This window comes from Phycodurus eques, chromosome 14 (assembly GCF_024500275.1).
Source record: "Phycodurus eques isolate BA_2022a chromosome 14, UOR_Pequ_1.1, whole genome shotgun sequence".
Classification (NCBI taxonomy): Eukaryota; Metazoa; Chordata; class Actinopteri; order Syngnathiformes; family Syngnathidae; genus Phycodurus; species Phycodurus eques.
This window is the reverse complement of record NC_084538.1, coordinates 15,438,395-15,460,651: the sequence shown is the minus strand read 5'-3', so window position 1 is coordinate 15,460,651 and position 22,257 is coordinate 15,438,395. Positions and strand designations below refer to the sequence as shown.

Sequence of the window (22,257 nt, the reverse complement as noted above, 5' to 3'; positions counted from 1 at the left end):
GGATAGTGAAATTAAATGTTTCTTTTAAACAAGACCTGTGTTTGCTCAGGATTTTATATGATCAAAATGTGTTGACTAACAGCAAAATGGTAAATTTCCTAATAACTGGGAAAAAGAATCCTACCTTTATGTTTTTCTGTGAATGTCAAGCTGGTTTTCAGGCTAGCACATTCACCCCAAATCATTCCTATAGCCAACAACATGAAAAAAGCTCATAAAAAAAGAAATCTATTAACTATAATAATAATAAATAATATCTAATAATATAAACATTGGAAGAATGAAAAGTCATTTCAGACTCCCCTGTTGCACAGCAAAACAGTTTTTGGTTTTTAAGTCCTCAACATCTCATTCAGTCAATCAATCAAGAGCTCAACCGCGGTTGACTTCACCTCTCTCCAATTACATTTCTTTTACGTCATGTCGTCTCTGTGGAGTTTGAAATGACACATTTTACACCTTGTTGAACACTATACATACTTGTTAAATACTTTTGAATCAAATGTAATTAAATGTAATTGCCCATGACCCTAGTGAAGATAAGCAGTATAGAAAAATGATGGATGGATGGATGAATGGAAAAATGTAATTGTGGAGCACAGTGAAATAGTGGTTTTCATGTCGAAAGCACAGTTGGGCAAAGTATGGCCTGCTGGCCACATTCAGCCTGCTCCTTAGTTTTTAATCAGGCCCATTGGGCATTTACATTATTATGATTCACGGCGCGGTGGACGACTGCTTAGAGTGTCAGCCTCACAGTTCTGAGGAGCGGGGTTCAATCCCCGGCCCCGCCTGTGTGGAGTTTGCATGTTCTCCCCGTGCCTGCGTGGGTTTTCTCCGGGCACTCCGGTTTCCTCCCACATCCCAAAAACATGCATGGTAGGTTAATTGAAGACTCTAAATTGCCCGTAGATGTGAATGTGAGTGCTAATGGTTGTTTGTTTGTATGTACCCTGCGATTGGCTGGCGACCAGTTCAGGGTGTACCCCGCCTCCTGCCCGAAGATAGCTGGGACCGCGACCCGAGTGAGGAGAAGTGGTGAAAGAAAATGGATGGATGGATGGAAAATAAATGTATTTAATAATAAATAAAAATTTAAAAAAAAGGGTAAAACTTTTACATATTGCTGGCATCAGGCAGAAAACCATCACTTCAGGAAAGCAAAAACACGTTAGTTGAGCCATTAACATTGCATTTACCTCATCCACAAATTAGTTTGGAATGTCTGTCCATTTTAAAAATCCAAACTGGCCTTGGTGCACACAAGTTTGCCCATCCCTAGTCTGGTGGACATGGCTTTGTATCCGGGCTGCGTGGAGTTTGCATTTTGTTGTGTTTGCATGTTTTACAGGTCCTGCAGCATCCAACCATATTTTAAAAACATGCACATTTGGTCCATTAAAGACTATATTGAATGGTTGTTTATCTTCACATGTCCTGCAATTGACTGGCAACCAGTCCAGGGTCTACCAGCCTCTCGTCCAAAATTAGCTAGGACAGACTCTAGCTTACCCGCAACCCAAATTAGAACAGGTGGTATTGAAATGTGCAGGTAAACCATTATGCTTAATGGCAACAAGCTAGTGCATCAATATACAGTATCTCAATATGTCGTTTTTTTTTGTTCTTTGTGCATGTTTTAAGGCGTGTGGATAATCAGGATATCACAGTACTAGTGTATGCAAAACAACCACTTCAACAATCACTGAATACAATTTTGCATTAATAACATCCTTAACCAGGTGTACTCATTAAAAGGACAAGTAAATGTATTCAAAAGTATTCATTTCTATTAGGGACGCACCGATGCCACTTTTTCAAGTACAAGTAGCTACAAGTACTTAAATTTAAGTATGTTCTTACCAACACGAGTACTGATACTTGATAATGCCATCACGTCTTACAATTGTGATGAAAATTTTATTTAATCAAATATTGTTCAAAACACAAACTTTTCTTAACATGGCATAAAGTAATAACTGTCATTACTGACATTTTAACATTCAACAGTCTTGCCACACATTTCACTTAAACGTAGCCTATAACTTAAGGCATTTCCGTCATTGGTGAAGGGAGCACATACAGTAGATAGACGAAGAAATGAGATGACGAACAAAGTAGAGTCTGTGGGATATACAAGTAGGATAAGGATGCCATGTTACCTCTCTGTGTTAACTGCAAATCAAAATGAGTAACAAAACATACAAGAGTGGTTCTTAAGGATTGTTATAAAACTGTAACAGGCCAACTGAAGTGATGCTTTATCACAACATTGCTTACTTGTCTTTACTCGAAGTGCCACGCTGCAGCGACTTCGTGATGGGAGTACGGCTGGCTCAGTCGAAGCCGAGCAGTGCAGTGCGAAGCTGACAACGGGGCTTGAAAAACTTGGAACATGCCATACGGCCTACAAATTTATATTTGGCCGACAAAGTGTTGTCATCCGTGTTTACCTTAAAGTACCGGAGATGGTTCCTACTCGACCTGCCCGTTAGGTATATGCCAGGCTGGTAAATTGGCTTTCATGTGTTAGTGTCAGAGTGTTTTTTACAGACATACACTACAGTATCGGTGCATCCCGATCCCTAATTTGTATTCTATACATGACTGAATATTGTAACAAACACCACAAATTGTACAAATTTTACTTTAAAGTGTAGTGAATATTTTTGTATGTTGAAAGAAAATGAGCTATAAGCACTAGTAACTAATTGCATCAGCCACTCAAAAAAATGCGAGCTGCAGGCAATAGCAAAGCAAGGAGTTTGCTGAACTACTTTTTATTTTATATGAATTGTTTTCATTCCATCTAACGTATCACTAATGGAGCAAAACTGTCATCTAAAGGGAACAGATATCACATATCATACACATAAAATCCATGGAGTTAACAATGTAACAGATAAAATAGGGGGGGAGAGGAATTCTGCCTATATTCCTTTCTTTCAGTGCACATCCTTGGCAGTAATCACTCATAAACAGAGGAGTGGCAGGTCAAACAGTGTGAACTGGATAGAGGTGTCACCCAACTCTCCTTCTCCTCCTCCCCGCTGCATAGAGGTGTCATCCAATTCTCCTCCTCCTCCCTAACTTTAATGATTGAGATCGATGGGTCTTTAAGCTCTGTGTTCAATGTGCAACACTGCAGTGTAGAAAAAAAAAAACAACTACAACCCACCCAATATTGATTACATACTCCTGAAAGAACATCGCCCAAACATGAATGTGGTTGTGTCCAGTCAGAGTAGGGTTTATTAGGACATGTAGGGATTCCCCTCAGTTGAATCTGTTGTTGGTTACTACCAACATTACAACGTTTCTTTGGAATCCCCTAGTGTGACTAGAGTTCAGGAGCTTGGCAACTGTCTTTCTATATTAACTCCCAACCTGTCACAAATAAGTTCGACAGGAAAGACTTGCATGTCAACAAGGAATGGCTTTTGCTCATATAAAGAAAGTTTATTTCTAACAGTTTGACCGTTAGACCCTGTGCTCTCCCTAAGGCACAGCACACATTCTCAACCACGCTCAATGCCTCGCCAATTTGAACACAGACACCAATGCTGCATTGTCCACACCAATGCATGGCAGAGAGACAAATGGCGGACACTGCAGGGAGAAAGGTACAGTTTGGGGGCACAGGGACTGCCCATCTATGATGAGTAAGAAGAGAGACACGCTAAACCAGATTAGTTAAGGGTGCGGTTTTCCAACTGCATGGGTTACAGAGATTGCAAGTTTAAGAAACAACTATCCACCTTTGCGTGATACCATCATATAATCTGCCGTAAACAACAGTGCACTGCTACTTACTGCTGAACGTCATCATCCTGACCAAGCTTTGTGACTAAATTAGTAGCCCATTCTTAGAGGGCTATTAATTGAGTCACAAAGCCAACCTCCGACATCCTCATTGTCCTTAATCAATTGTTTTGGTAAGAGGTTTTGCTCAAAGATGCAACCTGTTCTCCTCAGAGGTATCATGGGACAGGCTGCTTAATACTTTCACCTCTTGTTGGGCAGGTGAGGCCATTGAGAAGGTTTTTGCATACCATCTGTGTATGAAGGATCACTGCCAAGCGTCATTCCTTTATTGTACCATCCAAAACAGACACAAGGACTCTAAATTAAACATACAGGCTACATTCAGTAGTTCTGTGAGGGAAGTTCTGATATCAGTTTATTTATACTGCTAGTGCTCACACAGTAACTGACTATTGCAATGCTGTTAGAGATTAAGACATCAATTGTATGACTCCAGAGAACTAATGTCACATCCAACATCCTGCCAACACAGGTTGAAACATTCAGATACCTCCACGAGCATGTTATCAGAGAGCACATGGGCCTCATTGACTCAATGGGCCAGCATAGCTACAATCTTTAACATGCAACAGTGTGGTTACTGAGAATCAACCTATGGTGGCCAATCTTTGCCCAACCATCGCTCATATTTTAAACGAACTTCTGGCCCACAAAGAAGGGAGGTGGGATTTCCTGGCACGCTCCAGCCCTGCGGGTAGCATCCAGGTAGGGGGCCCTGAGTGCTGCTGTGCCCGCCATGCTGGCATCGGTGTGCGAGCCAACTCTTTGCAGCACACGACTGGAAGGTCGGTGGTAGAGAGCCAACTGCCTGGAGCTGTACCCGCACATCGCGATCCCCACGGTCCCTAGAAGCATGGCCATGCCAGGCATGGTCTTCTCGGGTGGAGGCACCACACACACATTGTGGTAGGCCTGAGTCTGAGAGAAGAAACAAGACAAATCAATTGATGAACTTGAACAAGCTATCTGCAAGCTTCAATTTCAATATATCATGAAATGTTCATGTACACAATACTCTATGTAACAACTGATATTCTTATCCTGAGATTCAGTGAGTCTGGGTTGTGTTGTAGCTTTTTGACAAACTATTTCCCACATTGCATGAGATTCATCTCAGTCTTCCACACTGTTCAGTCCTCCAGCAATGTCAATGACAATCATACCCACAATCTTCCTTTTACCATATCTCTTTCGATAAATAAACATTATTTTTTGTTCTCTTTTGCGATATGGGCAATTTCCTGTGCAGACCTTTCACAATAATACAGCAGCGCAAATAATAGAAAAGTCATTTTCCAAGAGTTGTATCACAGGCAGTTAAAAAGCCATTTCTGAAGCTCACTCACCCAATTCTCATTTCCATTTACAACTCAGTTGGGTGTCATAGGCTTACATTTCTTCATTGTTTGTCACTGAATAGGCAATTATGTGACATGAGCTAAAACAAAATGCATCCAATAATTACAGAAACTGTAGCATGGAATGACTGTGTGTATATATTATGATGTGTGTGCATTTTATTGTATTTGCACAGTTGAAGCAGTTTAGTCACCAGGCTACCTGATGGCAGAATAAACCTTCGTGAAATAAAGTTGATGTATACTTAGCCTCAGGCTAAGCTGTGCATGCGCCTATAAAACCACTACCTTGAAAGCAGTGATTACATCAGTCCTAAAGAACTACGCCTCCAAGGACCAATACAGAATAAGCAAGCACTATGCAATCTGAATTTTAAATCTGGAATACAGTTTTTATATGTAAAGGGGTGGGGGTCTCATTTTTGTTATCATGGATCTAATTCAAAATGAACTCCTTGACACACCCAGCTGGGCACATTAAAATCAACGCAGCAGCATACTGAAATACCATATAGCCTATACCATTCATTTTGGTCGTATGTGCATATATGAAAGTAACACAGAGCATTTATTAAGCAGTTACTCATCTATCTGACTGAATAAACAGCAAACAGTAAAACAACAGAACAATTAAAACCCACCTGCAGTAACCTGATGTAGCCTGGAGTCAGTCTTGGGAGTCTGAAAAACATTTTGCCAGTGCTATGGATGGATGAACAAAGACCTGGGTCTCTGCAGCTCCCCTTCCTGGATTCCCAGGAGGGGCAACCCGCTGACAGAGGGCCTACACGGGTGCGTGTGGTAAATACAGCCTGTCTTCAGACATCTGGTTGAAAGCAGGCTTGTCGAGCCTGATAATGTCTCCTTATATAACAGGCTTCGGCAGTTGGTGTTTCTAATGGGATTACAAGACTTGGCATACAGGGATAAAGAAGTAAACAGAACCTAGACTGATCCTAGTGCAGGTATACAGTAGGAGCCACATAAAAAAATAGATGGCGATATCTTGCCAATGTTTTACAACAATCGGTCGAAATGTATTCAAGGGACTACTGCCGCTTACTCAATTTATGCAGATGCTCCGACCTATCAATTAAGTAGGTACACCTACAGTAGCACAAGAATGTACTGTATATTGTTATTTACTTCATTACATCTAGAGAAGACAATGTAGGAACCAATGTCACAATAAGCCAAAATCATATATACTCAATGGTGCAGAATGCTCAGGGGATGCGCGTGATGCGGAAACTGTTACTCTTCTGTGAATACTGAGGCGCCTAGATTAGACCACACAAAGAACCAGACCACAAAAATGGAGACATTGGCCACAAGAGATTTCAGGGTGAGGATAAAGTGCCTTGCTCAATGACACCACAATTGTAGTGAAAAGCAGACTAGGTTTTCTCCAACAAAGTAACAAGAATTAATAATATTAAGACTCAATACTAGATTACGCTATAGTAACACATGACCTTTAGAGAACGTTCCCTGTAGGTTATGCTAAACGTCGAGGCAAACAAGCAACAAGAATCCATCCATCCATACATTTTCTTCCACTTATCCGAAGTCGGGCCGCGGGGGCAGTAGATTTAGCAGTGAGGCCCAGACTTCCCTCTCCCCAGCCACTTCCTCCAGCTCTTCCGAGGGGATCCCAAGGGGTTCCCAAGCAACCCGAGAGACGTAGTCTCTCCAGTGTGTGTCGGGTCGTCCCTGGGGTCTCCTCCCAGTGGGACATGCCCGGAACACCTCACCAGGGAGGCGTCCAGAAGGCATCCTAAACAGATGCCCGAGCCACCTCACCTGGCTCCTCTCAATGAGGAGGAGCAACGGCTTCTGACCCTATCTCTAAGGGAGAGCCCAGACACCGTGCAGAGGAAACTCATTTTGGCCACTTGTATACGGGATCTTGTTCTTTCGGTCACAACCCACAGCTCGTGACCATAGGTGACGGTAGGAACATAGATCAACCAGTAAATCGAGAGCTTTGCCTTTCGGCTTAGCTCCTTCTTCACCACAACAGACCGATACAAAGTCCGCATCACTGCAGACGCGGCACCGATCCGCCTGTCGATCTCCCATTCTATTCTTCCCTCACTCGTGAATACGACCCCAAGATATTTTAACTCCTCCTCTTGGGGGAGGATCTAAACCCCAACCTGGAGAGGGCACTCCACACTTTTCCGACTGAGGACCATGGTCTCAGATTTGGAGGTGCTGATTCTCATCCCAGCCGCTTCAAACTCGGGTGCGAACTGCTCCAGTGAGAGTTGGAGATGCAATATTGTGGCCACCAAACGGGACCCCCTCTATACCTTGGCTGCGCCGAGAAATTTTGTCCATAAAAGTTATGAACAGAAATCAGTGACAATGGGAAGCCTTGGCTGAAACGAGTCCGACTTACTGCCGGCAATGCGGACCAAACTCTGACACTGGTCATACAGGGACCAAGCAGCCTGTATCAGGGGGTTCGGCACGCCATATCCCCGAAGCACCCCCCCACCCCACAGGACTCCCCGAGGGACGCAGTCGAACATGCTGACCTCAACCCCAGAGATAGGAGAGCTCACCTCAGAGACCCCAGACTCTGCTTCCTCATGGGAAGGCGTGTCGGTGGAATTGAGGAGGTCTTCAAAGTATTCTCCCCACCGACTCACAATGTCCCGAGTCGAGGTCAGCACTACTAGACACAGTGTTGATGGTGCACTGCTTAATCCACCTGAGATGCCAGATGGTGGACCAGAGTTTCCTCGAAGCCGTTCGGAAATGGTTCTCCATGGCCTCACCGAACTCCTCCCACGTCCGGGTTTTTGCCTCATCGACCACCAAAGCTGGATTTCGCTTGGCCAGCCGGTACCCATAAGCTGCCTTAGGAGTCCCACAGGCCAAAAAGGCCCAATAGGACTCCTTCAGCTTGACGCCATCCCTCATCGATGTTGTCCACCAACGGGTTCGGGGACCTCCGCCACGATAAGCACAGACTACCTTACCGCCACAGCTCCTGTCGGCCTCCTCGGCAATGGAGGCGCGGAACATGGTCCACTCAGACTCAATGTCCCCCCCGCCTTCCCCGAGACATGGGTGAAGTTCTGCCGGAGGTGGGAGTTGAAACTGACAGAGGATTCTGCCAGACATTCCCAGCAAACCCTCACAATACGTTTGGACCTGCCAGGTCGGACCGGCATCTTCCCCCACCATCGGAGCCAACTCACCACCAGCTGGTGATCAGTTGACGGCTCCGCCCCTCTCTTTACCCAAGTGTCCAAGACATGCGGCCACAAGTCCGATGACACGTCTACAAAGTCGATCATTGAACTCCAACCTAGGGTGTCCTGGTGCCAAGTGCACGTGTGGCCACCCTTATGCTCTATCATGGTGTTCGTGATGGACAATCTGTGGTGAGCACACAACAACAGAACACCACTCGGGTTCTGATCGGGGGGACCATTCCACCCAATCACGCCCTTCCATGTCTCACTGTCATTGCCCACGTGAGCATTGAAGTCCCCCAGCAGAACAATGGAGTCCCCAGCGGGAGTGCTCTCCAGCACCCCCTCTAAGTTCAAGGCAGAGGGAGGCTACACTCTCATCCCCCGGGTTGAAGGCCAATGTACAGGCGCCGAGCCAGGGCGCAATAAGTATACCCACACCTGCTCGGCGCCTCTCACCGTGGGCAACTCCAGAGTGGAAGAGAGTCCAACCCCTCTCAAGAGGACTGGTACCAGAGCCCAAGCCGTGTGTGGTGGTATATCTAGTCGGAACTTCTCGACCTCACACACCAGCTCAGGCTCCTTCCCTGCCAGAAAGGTGACATTCCACCTCCCAAGAGCCAGGTTCTGTAGCCGGGGATCGGATTGCCAAGGTCCCCCGCCTTCGGCCACTGCTCACACTGCACCCGGCCCCTATGGCCCCTCCCACAGGTGGTGAGCCCACAGGAAGGGGGACCCACGTTACCCTTTCGGGCTATGCCCGACCAGGCCCCTTGGGTGTAGGCCCGGCCACCAAACGTTCGTCTTCGAGCCCCACCTCCAGGCCTGGCTCCAGAGGGGGGCCCGGGTGACCCGCGTCCAGGCAAGGGAAACCCATGTCCATTTATTTTGTTCGTCATAGGGGTTTTTGGAGCCGTGCTTTGTCTGGACCCTCACCTAGGGCGTGTTTGCCATGGGTGACTCTACCAGGGGCGTGAAGCCCCAAACAACTTAGCTCCTAGGATCATTGGGACACACAAACCCCTCCACCACAATAAGGTGGAGGGGAGCAACAATAATACAAATAATTATTTGTATTATTTTGTAATTATTTTTATTATTGTATGATAGGCTATCATTTGCAAATATATGTATATGTATTTGAATTATTTTTTTTTTTTTTAATTAAAGCCTTTATTAGGCTATTATGATAGCCTGTAGCGTGAACCATGATGCCATACCTGCCAGTCTATTTGAACACAGGGTCATTAGTAATGTTACAAGCTACAGAATGTGGTAGCCTATATTTGAACTTTTGAACTGTGAATTAGGGGGAAAACAAAAGTCTTTTTAGAACATTAATGGGATAGTACAGTCAGAGGGCGCAACGGATGGACGTCCACATACATTTTCGTGACAATTGATTGCAGTTTTCTGACATTAATCTACGTTAAGGTTTTTCTCTTTAATAAGCATATAGATGAGTCGCCAAAAGGTCTCCAATGAAATTTAACATGTTTGATTTCACTGCGACTCCCTGGCAACCTGGTTAGTTTCCAAGAGACTTCACAGAGACAGATCCGCAACCAGCAGAGACTAAAATCACCATCAGGTTGCCAACTAGTCTCCAGGCAAGTGAGATAGGGGTCTTACGTTTCGCACGGTCTTCTTCACTCCACAAGAAAAGATCTTACATGGAGCTTCAGACCAAGGGTAATTAATGATCTCTGTGTGTCTCCCATTTAAGAAAAATGACACCAGTAGTCATCACTTACTCACCAAGCCTTTTGCTGATTGTTCTGCAACCTATTCTAGCCTTGTGCAAGTCTACAATCTTACCCTTCTTCACATCGTTTGACAGCTCTTTAGCCTTGGTCATGGTGGTATGGAAACTGATTACTAGCAGACGTGTTCTTTTATACGTGATGAGTAAAGCTCATGAGTATTTGTAATTGGTTTATTGTACATAGCTATGCGCCACATGGGCACCAGCCGATGGGAGGAAGAATTGTCACTAGGTTGTAAAGGATCAAATACCTTAGTTATTTCATTCAATACAATGCACATTTTACAACTTTATATTGTGATTTGTACGCATTTCTGAGTGATATTCTGTCTATTACATTAATCAATAAACAACTATAAAGGTTTTTTTTTTGGGGGGGGTAAACTACAAATTCAACAGCTGGTAAAATAATTATACTGTATGTAAATACACAGATGATTCAGATTGCTGCAGTGAGTGGTCAAACGTTCCGTTCTGAAAAGACAGCGTTTACTCAACATGACACAATGACACTTCCCAGCCATGATAATTCTCTGTCCTTTTCATGAGCTCCTCCCCTGGTAACAAGCTTTGGGTCAATGCACTAGAATAGAATACAGCTAGCGTCAGGCTCCCCAGGGGACGATGGTGCTCAAAGTCCAACATGCATCCAACATGCTGTGTTTCTACATTAAGTATAAAGTTAGATAACTGCAACTAGTGTTTGTGAGAAGCAAGTTGCTGGATTAGTTTTCTGTTCTGAATAATTCACCCCATTGAGTGATACAAAGACTGAAATTTGAAATGTGATATATTATGTAAACAGTCAGGATTTGGGTTTGACAATCACACATCACGGTAATTTCAAATTGCAACAGTGTTTTGCAGACAGTTGGGATGTTCGAGAACCTATTTGGTTAGTTGGGTAGTTTTAAATGTCATGACAGCAAACAAAACTCGACTGCCTGCAGTGCTGACATTTGCTTTGCTGATAATTGGGGGTAAGATAAGATGGAAAAGTGTTACCAATATTCATTAATTTGAAAAACAAACCAAAAACAACAATGAGGTAAATAACAGATCAATAAAAGTCCAGTTTCTTAATTGGGGTGAACAAAATGCTTTGTTTTATCCCTGTATCAGGGCAAAATAATTCCACAAACTAAACAAAAAACATTATTGACATAGTATAATAGAGTGACTAAGACAAAATAAATCATTAACAATTCAAAAAGGAAGTAGCATAGCATTCATCCTTACACGGTGTTGCTGAATGACTAAGTCTCAGAGAGTTTAGTCTCATTGCCGCCCTTCATGGGAAGAATGTCTGTTATCCAGTATTGGAACAATGTTGTAACTGCAGTGGTTTCCTCTGAAACAAAGACAACAAAGTGTGGTACTTGAACATAAATCAAATCTTGAAGCACAAATACTTGCATGGCGACATTAACGCAGGCAAACTGTCAGTAAGAATTCTATTTAGGGGTGCATAAAATGAACATGGGGCGTGGACCAGTCAAGTAGTTTATCAGAGGAACGAGAGGGCGTACAAAAATATGCTGAAGGGGAAAGCTGCTTGGGACTTGCTATCAGAACACTTCTCTAGAGACATATGGATTATTGGATTGAACTGGAGTGGGTTGAGTTAGAAAATGGTATGTTCGGAATATCAAAACTCAAAAATGTGATGTGAAGGCCAATGAATTCCTTAAAAAGATTTTTTTTAAAGAAAAAGATGAGTCAAAAAAGAACCTTCAAAGCAAAAGAAAACAAAAATCCAGAATTTATTTTTCGGAGTTTGATTCATACGCTGCTTCTTTGATCAAATCTGCTAGGGGTGTTACGTTATGAAACACTGATAAGAATGACTCATGCAACCTGAAGACTGTGGGCGTATTTGAGCAGCTTTCATGCAGTTCTGGAACAGGTGCACAGAGAGGAAAGGAAAAGCTAAAGCAAGCTTGAAATAAAGACTGGATTTTACAAGGGTCCATCTTGGACAGATATGTATCCAGAGGTTGAATAATCTCCTTGTTATTGTCCCCTGCATGGCCCCTCTGAGACACACATAAACAAGCAGACCACTGACGAGTCTCTGCTGATCCTATTATGCCACCATTTAACCAATCACACGCGGATGAAAACGTGCTCTAGTTGTTGACAAAGAGTTAAGGCAAGGTTAACAGGTTTAAACGTGTGAGATGTGCGGTTAAGTTCAAGTGCATGGTTTTGCAAATTAAAAGCATGTAACTGCAGTTGAAGGCTGAGGAGGGCAGGTCAGGGCAGATTTACGCAGATGAACCATACATATATATGAGTGTGTATGGCATGAGAGGCAAGCATGGGCTGACAAAGGCAAGTATAAACTTGAATGGACCAGCCCATGATGTGCCTGAGGAGCATCCAAGCAAGATGAGGCCATTTTGGACCATTATACCATCAGCACTTTTATGAGCTATACGAACAACAGTATTGACACAGATCTTTGAATAAAATTAATCAGTCAAGGGTCGGAAAAGAGTTATTAATACCTTAACAGGCAATATACAGTCCCCTCCAAAAGTAATGGAACGTCAAGGTCAATTCCTTTGTTTTTGTTGTATGCTGAAGACATTTGGGTTTCAGATCAAAACATGAATATGAGGCTTTACACGATCAGGATTTTTGGGTCCGATCACAGAGTTTAAAAAAAAAAAGATAACCGATAACAAGATGGAGCAATGTATACAGGAAGTCCTCGAGTTACGACGCACTCGACCTACAACGTTTCGACTTTATGACGCCCGTGCCTTGTCCGCCATTTTATCCCAGCACCAGTGTTTCTGCTTAGGTAGTGCATAGTGCTTGTCTGTGCGCCAGGAGTATCTTTTCCTTTTTCGCCCTCCTTTTTTCACACTCTCAGCAGTAATGGTAAGTACAGCATCATATTTTTTTATTTTAATGTATTTTAGTTTCATTATACGAAGTGTTAACCTTTCCTGCTACGGTCAGCTCACCGTGGTCGGGAGACGCAGGGGTTAACTCCCTTCTCTCGTTGCACAGCTGAGCTGGGTGGCGGCAACAATAAAGGAACGAAGCACCGATTTGCTGCTTTAATGGCTTTATTAGCTCCTCTGCACATTCATCGTCAACGGGTCCTCCGCTAATCCCTACTCTTCCCCGGTCGCCGTCACTACACTTGCTACTGTACACAATCGCACCAGCGCGCACTCCTTCACTGTCCCACCGGTTGACGCCTGCGCAGTCCGTCTCACTCACACATCGACGCACACGCCCACACACACTGATCTTGCTGTCACAATCACGTGGGACAATATCCGTAACAGAATTATTTCGCCGTAAATTTCGACTTTAACGGGGAAATCCGACTTACGCGGAAATTCGTGTTACGCAGCCAGCGTAGGAACGGAACTCGTTCGTAAATCGAGGACTTCCTGTATTTAAATGACTTGTTCATTTACTGTATATACTTGTGACTGTATATTCAGTTATCTTCAAAAGTATTCTCTTGTCAGGTAATTTATTCTAATCAGTCAGGTCAAACCAACATTATAACATGATTGAATGTTGGGAATAACGGATGCTAACTTACTGCAATTAAATTATTGTAATTAAATTACTTCACACACACGGAAACAGAGCATGTTTCAACAGAACGCTGGCATATTTACGTACAACCCTTAGTGCTAGCACTAGCTTGCTAGGCTTCATAATGTTTTGTTGACTGCTTGTGAGCCGTATCGTATTAAAAGGATGTGACTATACCTCAAGCAATTATTGAACGAATGTCTTCTCCCAAGCGCCGGTGACTGGTGACCACCACCACACGTTTTCTCCCACATTTTGTTCTTTTTTGACCAACAATTGGGTGAGTGAAACAATAAAATATGTCTATGCCAACATTGAGACAGTCAACAAGGTAAACGGTTGCTTGCACTTTTGCACTGATGGTTCTTTGCATTTATTTTACTCTTCAAACCAAAGTAAACGCCGACGACAGAAAAAAAAAAAAGCTTAACATTGAGCTAAAACGTCACCGTAACAACTTTACATAACAATGAATTGGGACAAATTCACAAACGTCTCACAGTATCACAAACACTAACCTTGTGCATCATCGGTGTGTAGGGAAAGGAATCAGCGTTTTATCGCATTTGGTTCCATCCATTTAAAAAAAAAAAATAATAATAATAAAAATCACCAGTGCCGTGTGAAGTTCCGGTGCATACCCTTCAAAATGAGCTTAAAGCAGGAAGTCAAGTTAAAACTTGCACATATAAATTTGACGTGATGAAACAGTGCCAAATAACTATTTTAACAATGCTATATTTAACTTTTAGCTGAAACATTAATTAATTAATATTGAGTCAATTAACTTAGTTCCACACACATTGCCTTTTAGTTCATAGGTTTGATATTGATACTGGTTATAAAGAACCTTGAGTCAAATGTTCATTTTAGTCTATGCTGCAGGCTGCTAAGAAAATGGATGTTTATCATTTGGACACCTTTTATTTAAACCATGCAAACTTTTTTGACTCAGCCCCCTAAAAGAATCTGAATCAAGAATCGTTTGGAACCGGAATTTAAATAAGGAATCGGAACCGGAATCGCTCAAATTCAGACAATGCAAAACCCTACCCAGCCCTCTAAAAGAATCGTAATCGAGAATCGTTTGGAACCGGATTCGAAATAAGGAACCGGATCCGGAATCAGGTCAAATTCAAACGATCCCAAACCCTCTGCATGAGCTGCACTGTAACCATACTAGGTGTGTGGTTAAGAGCATAAGGCAGTTACAGTTCTTGTCCGTCACCTAACAGGTTACTCATCCATCCATCCATTTTCTGAGCCGCTTCTCCTCACAAGGGTCGTGGGCGTGCTGGAGCCTATCCCAGCTATCATCGGGCAGGAGGCGGGGTACACCCTGAACTGGTTGCCAGCCAATCGCAGGGCACTAACAAACAAACAACCATTCGCGCTGACAGTCACACCTACGGGCAATTTAGAGTCTCCAATTAATGCATGTTTTTGGGATGTGGGAGGAAACCGGAGTGCCCGGAGAAAACCCACGCAGGCACGGGGAGAACATGCAAACTCCACACAGGGGGGGCCGGGGATTGAACCCGGGTCCTCAGAACTGTGAGGCTGACGCTCTAACCAGTCGTCCACCGTGCCGCCTTAGGTTACTCATGCGAAACATAATAATTGTCCATCGTATTACATTACAGCACCTGCATTTCCTTATCATTTATCAGGCTAGTTTTGAATTGAAAGTCAAGGAAAAATGGTGGCAAGTTTTCACCGACCACATAAAATGATAGAGGGCTGAATCTGGCCCACGAGCCTTGAGTTTGACACCTCAGCATCAAAACATTCACTAACCTGCTGCCATCTGGGTGTTGTTACAGAGGTCCTGCAGTGCCTTTTCCAGTGTGTCTTTTTTCTTGTGTTGAATATATAGCTGGAGAGTGTAGAGATGATTCAAGAGAGAGGCAGGCCTGCTTCCACTGTTGATACTACTCAAAAGATTCTCCAACACACCAGACAGGTGAGGAAGCTTCTCTGCATGCAGTAAAGCTGAAGGACCACAGAATGCCCAATTACTTCATCAAAGTAATTCCATCAAATTCACACTTTAATAAAAGACCATGAGACTGTATGAACATTTAGAACTAGCTTAATTGGTGTCTAGCATATTGAATAAACAGAAGAAGTTTGATCAGCAAAGCTCAGCACTCACAATCTGATTTATAGATTTCCATTGTGGTCCAGAGGAAATTTGCCACCTCAGAAGCTCTAATCCCATCTTCTTCCTCCTCTTCCTCATTGTTTTCTCTTTGATATGTGAATTCCAATGCAGAAGCCCGAGGTATCAAACCCATCGAGAGCATCTTCTCTTTGTGCCGTTTCTTCTTCAGTTTCCTCTTCTTATTATGGCTAATCCGCACTCCTTCCTCATTCATTGGTGTCCCATTCTGAAGAGTACTAGACTCTAAAGTTGCAGCTGTTCCATCTTTCTCAACACGAAGTTTCAGTCTCCTTTTCCTTCTTCTTTTCTGTTCAGTTGCTACTACCTCTTGGTTCAGCTCTTCACTGCACTCCTGTACGGCGTGTTCTGCAGGTCATAGGTAAGAAATTGTTTAATTGGGCAGGGGGGTGGCGTAAATCAATAGGCATCATATACAGCGGCTGAAATAAGAATTTAACATGTCAACATTTTTCTCATTAAACATATTTCCAAAGGTGCTAGTGACATGAACATTTCACCAGATGTTCGGAATAAAGTAATAAAGTAATCCATACATACAAAGAAAGTAAAACAAATAAGTTCAGAAACTAAGTTGTGTGTAAAAATGTGAAATGACACAGGGAAAAGGTATTGAACAAATGAAGAAAATGAGGTGCAAAAAGGCATGGAAAGCCAAGACAACACCTAAAATCTATAAATAATCAAACAGCAATCCAGCCCCTTGTCAATGCAAATGAATATCAGCTGGTTCAGTCCTAATTGATGGCCTACAAAAAGGTCTCATTGCCAAGGTGTGAGTCAAGACACATCTCATGATCGGTAAGAGCAGGGAGCTGTCTCAAGACCATCGCAAACTAATTGTTGCAAAACATAACGATGGCATTGGTTATAGGCGCATATCCAAACTTCTGAACGTTCCAGTGAGCACGGTTGGGGCCATAATACGCAAGTGGAAAGCCAATCATGCCACCATAAATTTGCCTCGATCAGGTGCTCCTTGCAAGATTTCTGACAGAGCAGTGCAAAAAATAAGGAAGAATGGGCCAAAATCACACCAGAGCAATGCATACCACTACTTACTCCATACAGGAGGCATCTTGAAGCAGTCATTGCAAACAAAGGCTTTTGTACAAAGTATTAAATAGACTACGCCGATCTGATCGGTATCGGCCGATAATTAGCATTTTAGGCTCATCGGCTGATCGGCTTTCATGTCATAAGTCGCCGATCCGATCAATGACGTCATCGATCGGCTTTGCACAAGACATTTACTCTGTGTCGCCGTCGCGTATGAATCCAAAAGCTAGTTTATTTTTAGCCTTGTCACGTCTTGTGGTGCAGTACTTTATCTCACGGCCAATAAAGTTTTTTTCAATCTTATGGTGAAAAAACATGTCATCGCTGTGGGAATATTTTCCTGTGTCTAACTATTTTGCGGTGTCTCAGACAAACAACACGCAAGTTATTTGCAGTCTGTGCACAACTGAAGTACGTCGTGGTGAATGTCATCTAAATGCTTCAAAACAACAAATTTGATTGGGCATGATCAGCAAGCTACGCTCAAGCAACGCAGCATGGGGGGAGGGGGGGGGGGCGATGGATGGAGGGATGGGAATCGACTTACAAGTGAACCCTTGACTGAGTTGCCTCAATGCAGATGAAAAGAAAGTGAGGTAACATCACAATCAAACAGCTGTATTTCTCACTTCTTGATATCAATACATAAGACGATAGATAAAATCACACTGTTGAGTGTCAATTCTGACCACTGTTCTCAAACACATTGAACACAGCAAAAACATGAAACCTAAGTCCTTTTCATACAGTAGATTATATTTTATTCATTGCTTTATGAGCGACTTCTAATATAAAATCACTTCAGCAAATACACCCTACTGCCACATTTTGTACACCTGATGACTAACATTCATTCACTCTTTCATTCAAAGTGAACACTGTATCAAACATTCTGATTAGTTTTAATTGACTCCTATTGTACAGGGGAAGCTAATGAACCCACAGATGCTGTCTTGAAAGCTAATCTCCTGTTCACTGAGGTAAAAAAAAAAAAAAAAAAAACATCAGGTGGGGTTCAACATTAATTTGGATAAGTACAGAGCTGTGAACTGAGCAAACATTGTAATTAAAATATGATAATTCTGACACCTTGTGCAAAGACTGCATAGGCACTACTTTAAAAATGTGTTGGTCAATTTCAAACCCATATATCCATGACAAAACATCACATCTTAAAGAAATGGGGTTTTATTGGTACACTACTTTCTTCTACCCAACATATAATCAGTAGGCTTAAAACCATGTGTTGCATATAAGGAACAACAAAAATGTCATGGTCTACTTCTCATAGTTTTACAGAGTCAAATAATTTAGTGCAATTTAAGAAGCAATACCACCTGAAGGTAGCTTTCTTTTGTAAATCCAACTGATCTTTATGGTACAAATCAAAACAATATAAGATTATAGTTGTTTTACCAGATGGACCCTCCACGTTATTTATGCTCTCAAGCTCGGGTTGTGTGACAGACTTCACTGAATCAGCCCCATAGTCTTCAGGAGGAGGTAGAACTGTGTACATGCGCCTGGTTTGAATGCCTGCGCTTGATGTCATTGCTGGATTACCTTTATATATAAAAAAACAAATAATAATTTAAAATTAATGCAAACAACACAAAAAGTCAGGAAATACAATAAATCTTACTGTGAGGAATATCCTGATGAGATGTTTTTCTTTTCACATGTTTTTTCTTTAGCAAAGCATCCACTCGTATGGATGGTGAGGAGGGTTCCTTCTCCAACTTTGGGGCAGCAGGGTAAAGCTTCTGGAGTACCTTGGATTGGAATACTGTATGGAATGCACACTAACTGTATTATTTTTAAAAAAATCTAATACACAGTGCAATAGACTCAAACTTTTAACGAAGGATGAACTACAGCTGCACGATTATGGCCATAATAATAATCACGATTATTTTTGATCAATTTTCTAATCACCATTATTAATCACTGGCAGCCGACTGGTTCGCACATCCACCTCACAGTTCTGAGGACCCGGGTTCAAATCCAGCCTCCCCTGTGAAGAGTTTGCATGTTCACCCTGTGCCTGTGTGGGTTTTGTCCAGGTACTCCGGTTTCCTCCCACATCCCAAAAACATGCATGGTAGGTTAATTGGATACTAAATTGCCCATAGGTTTGAATGTGAAGTGTAAATGGTTGTCTGTTTCTATGTGCCCTGCAATTGGCTGGCAACCAGTTTAGGGCGTACCCTGCCTCTCGCCCGAAGATAGCTGGGATAGGCTCCAGCACATCCGTGTCGATAGTGAGGATAAGCGGTATGGAAAATGGATGGATGGATTATGAATCACGATTATTCCTCATGTTAGGGAAAAATCTTTACTTTTATTGCACTACTTTTTAACAAACAAGATGTAACAGTTTTCAGTACAAAATGAATCTTTAAATAACAATAAATGATAAAAAACATATTTTTTAAAGTAAAATTCTACATTAGCAAGGGCTAACTGAATAAATGCCTCTCCACCCGTGCTGAGAGCCAACTTCAAAACAAAAGCTTCTTATTTTACTACATTGGGCATCAATGTGGGTGGCACGGTGACAGACTGGTTAGCACATCTGCCTCACCCGGTCCTCTATCCTTGTGAGGATAAGGGGTACGGAAAATGGATGGAGGGATGGGAATCAATGCCATTTAAGGTTTCATGAAGCCTTAACCATGTCTTCGCCTCCTGGTGGCAGACTAGGTTGCGGGCACTACTGCAAACGGAGCACTTTTCATCTACAGCAGTGTGTGGATTTTAAATGTAAAAAAATAATAATAATAAAAATAATAAAATAATAAAAAAATCACCATCAGCCAAAATCGCGATCACGACTCAAATTCGATTCATTGTGTAGCCCTTAGATGAACACATTTGTATTATCTGAAGAAGTAAGCAAACTAGTAAATTGAACTGGTATTCTAGATTAAGGCAGTAAATATCGACTGGTGTGTTGGGACCCAAAAGTGGGTCGGGGACAGCAACTAGAAAATTTACAGGTATTCGTATTCAGAATGTTTTGGCACGCTACAAAAACATACACAGCTCCCATACGAAACATTACATAAGGGACAGGAAGTCGTGAACAAACACATTGCAGCTCACCTTCTGGCAACAGATATGTTTTTGCGTCAAAGTCAAATCCATTTGAAATGGTGTCTCGTGAAAATTAATATCAGTGCAATAAGAATGAAAACTAGCTTGGCGCAAACAACTTCCAGCAGCATTTGAACAGGTTCTCTTGGACTTGTCAGATGGATCCAAAAACCCAAACAAATTAAATGTTTAGTGCTTTTTTTTTTAAAAAATGTTAATGGCATAATCCGTCAGATCAAACTGTTACTGTTGCATGTATCTACTACATCTAAAGCATCTATCATTTATTTCCTAAAAAGAAGGCAAATTATTGATGTTGCACTCAAAAAGAAACAAAAAATTCTCAGCACTAATTATAGTTAATTTTACGCTATCCATTTTAATGAAATAGCAGTTACCATGTTCACCCTTAGTTTCTTAATGTGCACTGAAATCCCCTTTGAACATGCAAACATATTGTGGTTACAATATAATATACTGTGCACGTTTATTAAGAGGAAAAAAACATTTTATTTATTTTTCTTAACTTTATTTCAAAGTGGGTCGCGACTTTACAACAATAAGGTAATGCGAATCCTAGGGTGACAATAGTTGAGAAGCACAACAATACGAGGCTTTTTGTCATTCATCCAGTTATTTAGGCTACCCACATTTTCTTGTGCCAGGATCTGTCACAATGAGTCATTCAATACGAACGTGCGTGTAGTTTTCCGTATAACTGCGAGTGTTTCCTATAGTGATTGTCAGTGAAGTCAAAATCTTACTCTTCTGCGAATGCCAATAAATACAGCCTCTTCGTCGATATGCTTGAGACAAGGGAGCACGTGCATTTGTTTACAGCTAGAACCTCGAAACATGGCAAGCAAGAAACGTTAGCTAGCCACTTACAAACAGAACAATATCGTAGCATGTAGTATAGTTAATCATGGCGGCACATACCTTCTTTCCTGTGTGTCATGTCAAAAGGAATGACTCAAAACGAAGAAGCTAACTTGTCAATTGTAGTGCAGTAGCATCGAGAACAACACTGTGTTAGCTAACTTAGCTAGCTCTCGGGCAACTCAGCCTTGGCATTAGCTTGCCACATTAGTCGTTGACCCATTCACAAATGAAATAATGCCAAGTGTTACATTCATGCAACTAAAACATGCAACTTTATGACTAAAAACAGGTCGGCGACGCGTGTGGCTGTTCCCCTCCACTCACTCACTCGACTACAGCGAAGGAAGGAAGTGACAGCAGCAACTGGAGTTACAGTCAGCCCAAACTCCATTCACTATATTAACATTTGGATGCTGACACAAACGTCAGAAAAGCTCCGCTCAGTTTTTTTTATTTTATTTGATTGATTGATTGATTTATTTATTTATTTTACCAGGGCCAGCTCATCAACATTACCTGCCACACGTGTTCTACGATTCGGCGTGTTAAGCAAGTGTACACCATAATGCTACATGAACTTTGTATTTTGATGGGACAAGTCAGTCGAATACGTGAACCCAAAAATCTACCTTCACTAAAAAGGCGTCTTCCTGGCCACATATATTGGACAAGTGAATATTGTAACGACCGTATAATTTACTGTATAGTACAACCTTTTTGAACATACAGTACAGTACTGTATTATGCACCACAGCCCCACCGGTGTTTGAAAGCGGTAATGACATTCGTCGAGCCAGCTTCAGGGCTGGAGTGAGGAGGGGTAGAATGAGGAGAAAATTGTGCACCTCGTGGCTCAGCATCAACACCATGCAGGCTGGGTGAGGTTTGACGGACCTTCCAAACTTGGCTGAGGATTGCAACATGTAAACGGACTTTGCAGAAGGAGGATCTACCTAGAATGCCAGCTTTTAAGAAGGTAAACCCCTCCCTCCTTGAAAGTATTCTGAGTATTTATATACTACACATTGAACCACACATTATTATTATGTGCAGGATGTATATGTAAGTATGCACAATATCAGATACACAAATATAGTATTTGAACTACGTGTAGAGTATATGTATATATGTTTAGGGGTCTGATTAGATAATGAGACTTTTGCATTGCTCTCTTATCATTTACTGTAAGAACATCGCTAACGTCTCTCTCATTTTGAGCCCAGTAAAAAAAAAAATTGTATTCACATGAATATCCATCCGTCACCTTTCTGCATTTACATTAAGTGATGGAGAGGAGATACGGATGAGGAGAAA

At 42.3% G+C, this 22,257-nt stretch overlaps 3 protein-coding genes across 3 annotated transcripts in view; 1 reads left to right on the top strand and 2 right to left on the bottom strand.

The window, feature by feature from the left end:
- Positions 1-2,761: 2,761 nt before the first annotated feature.
- Positions 2,762-6,052, bottom strand: zgc:193593 (uncharacterized protein LOC564090 homolog). Its single transcript, XM_061697157.1, has 2 exons — positions 5,825-6,052; positions 2,762-4,743 (listed from the first exon to the last, which is right to left on the bottom strand). The coding sequence occupies exons 1-2, from the start codon at positions 5,873-5,875 to the stop codon at positions 4,456-4,458; spliced, it is 339 nt and encodes a 112-aa protein (XP_061553141.1). The 5' UTR covers positions 5,876-6,052; the 3' UTR covers positions 2,762-4,455.
- Positions 6,053-10,110: 4,058 nt separating this feature from the next.
- LOC133413199 (glutamate-rich protein 1) lies at positions 10,111-21,311 on the bottom strand. Its single transcript, XM_061697249.1, has 6 exons — positions 21,001-21,311; positions 18,608-18,751; positions 18,382-18,528; positions 15,880-16,254; positions 15,522-15,716; positions 10,111-11,508 (listed from the first exon to the last, which is right to left on the bottom strand). Exons 1-6 carry the CDS (start codon positions 21,017-21,019, stop codon positions 11,414-11,416), a joined length of 975 nt encoding a protein of 324 aa, XP_061553233.1. The 5' UTR covers positions 21,020-21,311; the 3' UTR covers positions 10,111-11,413.
- A 484-nt stretch (positions 21,312-21,795) lies between these two features.
- The window catches only part of dlgap2a (discs, large (Drosophila) homolog-associated protein 2a), a 175,965-nt gene continuing 175,503 nt past the window's right edge, over positions 21,796-22,257 (top strand). The window contains exon 1 of the mRNA XM_061696775.1: positions 21,796-21,919. Within this exon, the coding sequence (XP_061552759.1) occupies positions 21,902-21,919 (18 nt within the window). The 5' untranslated portion in view covers positions 21,796-21,901. The remainder of the gene's footprint in view (positions 21,920-22,257) is intronic.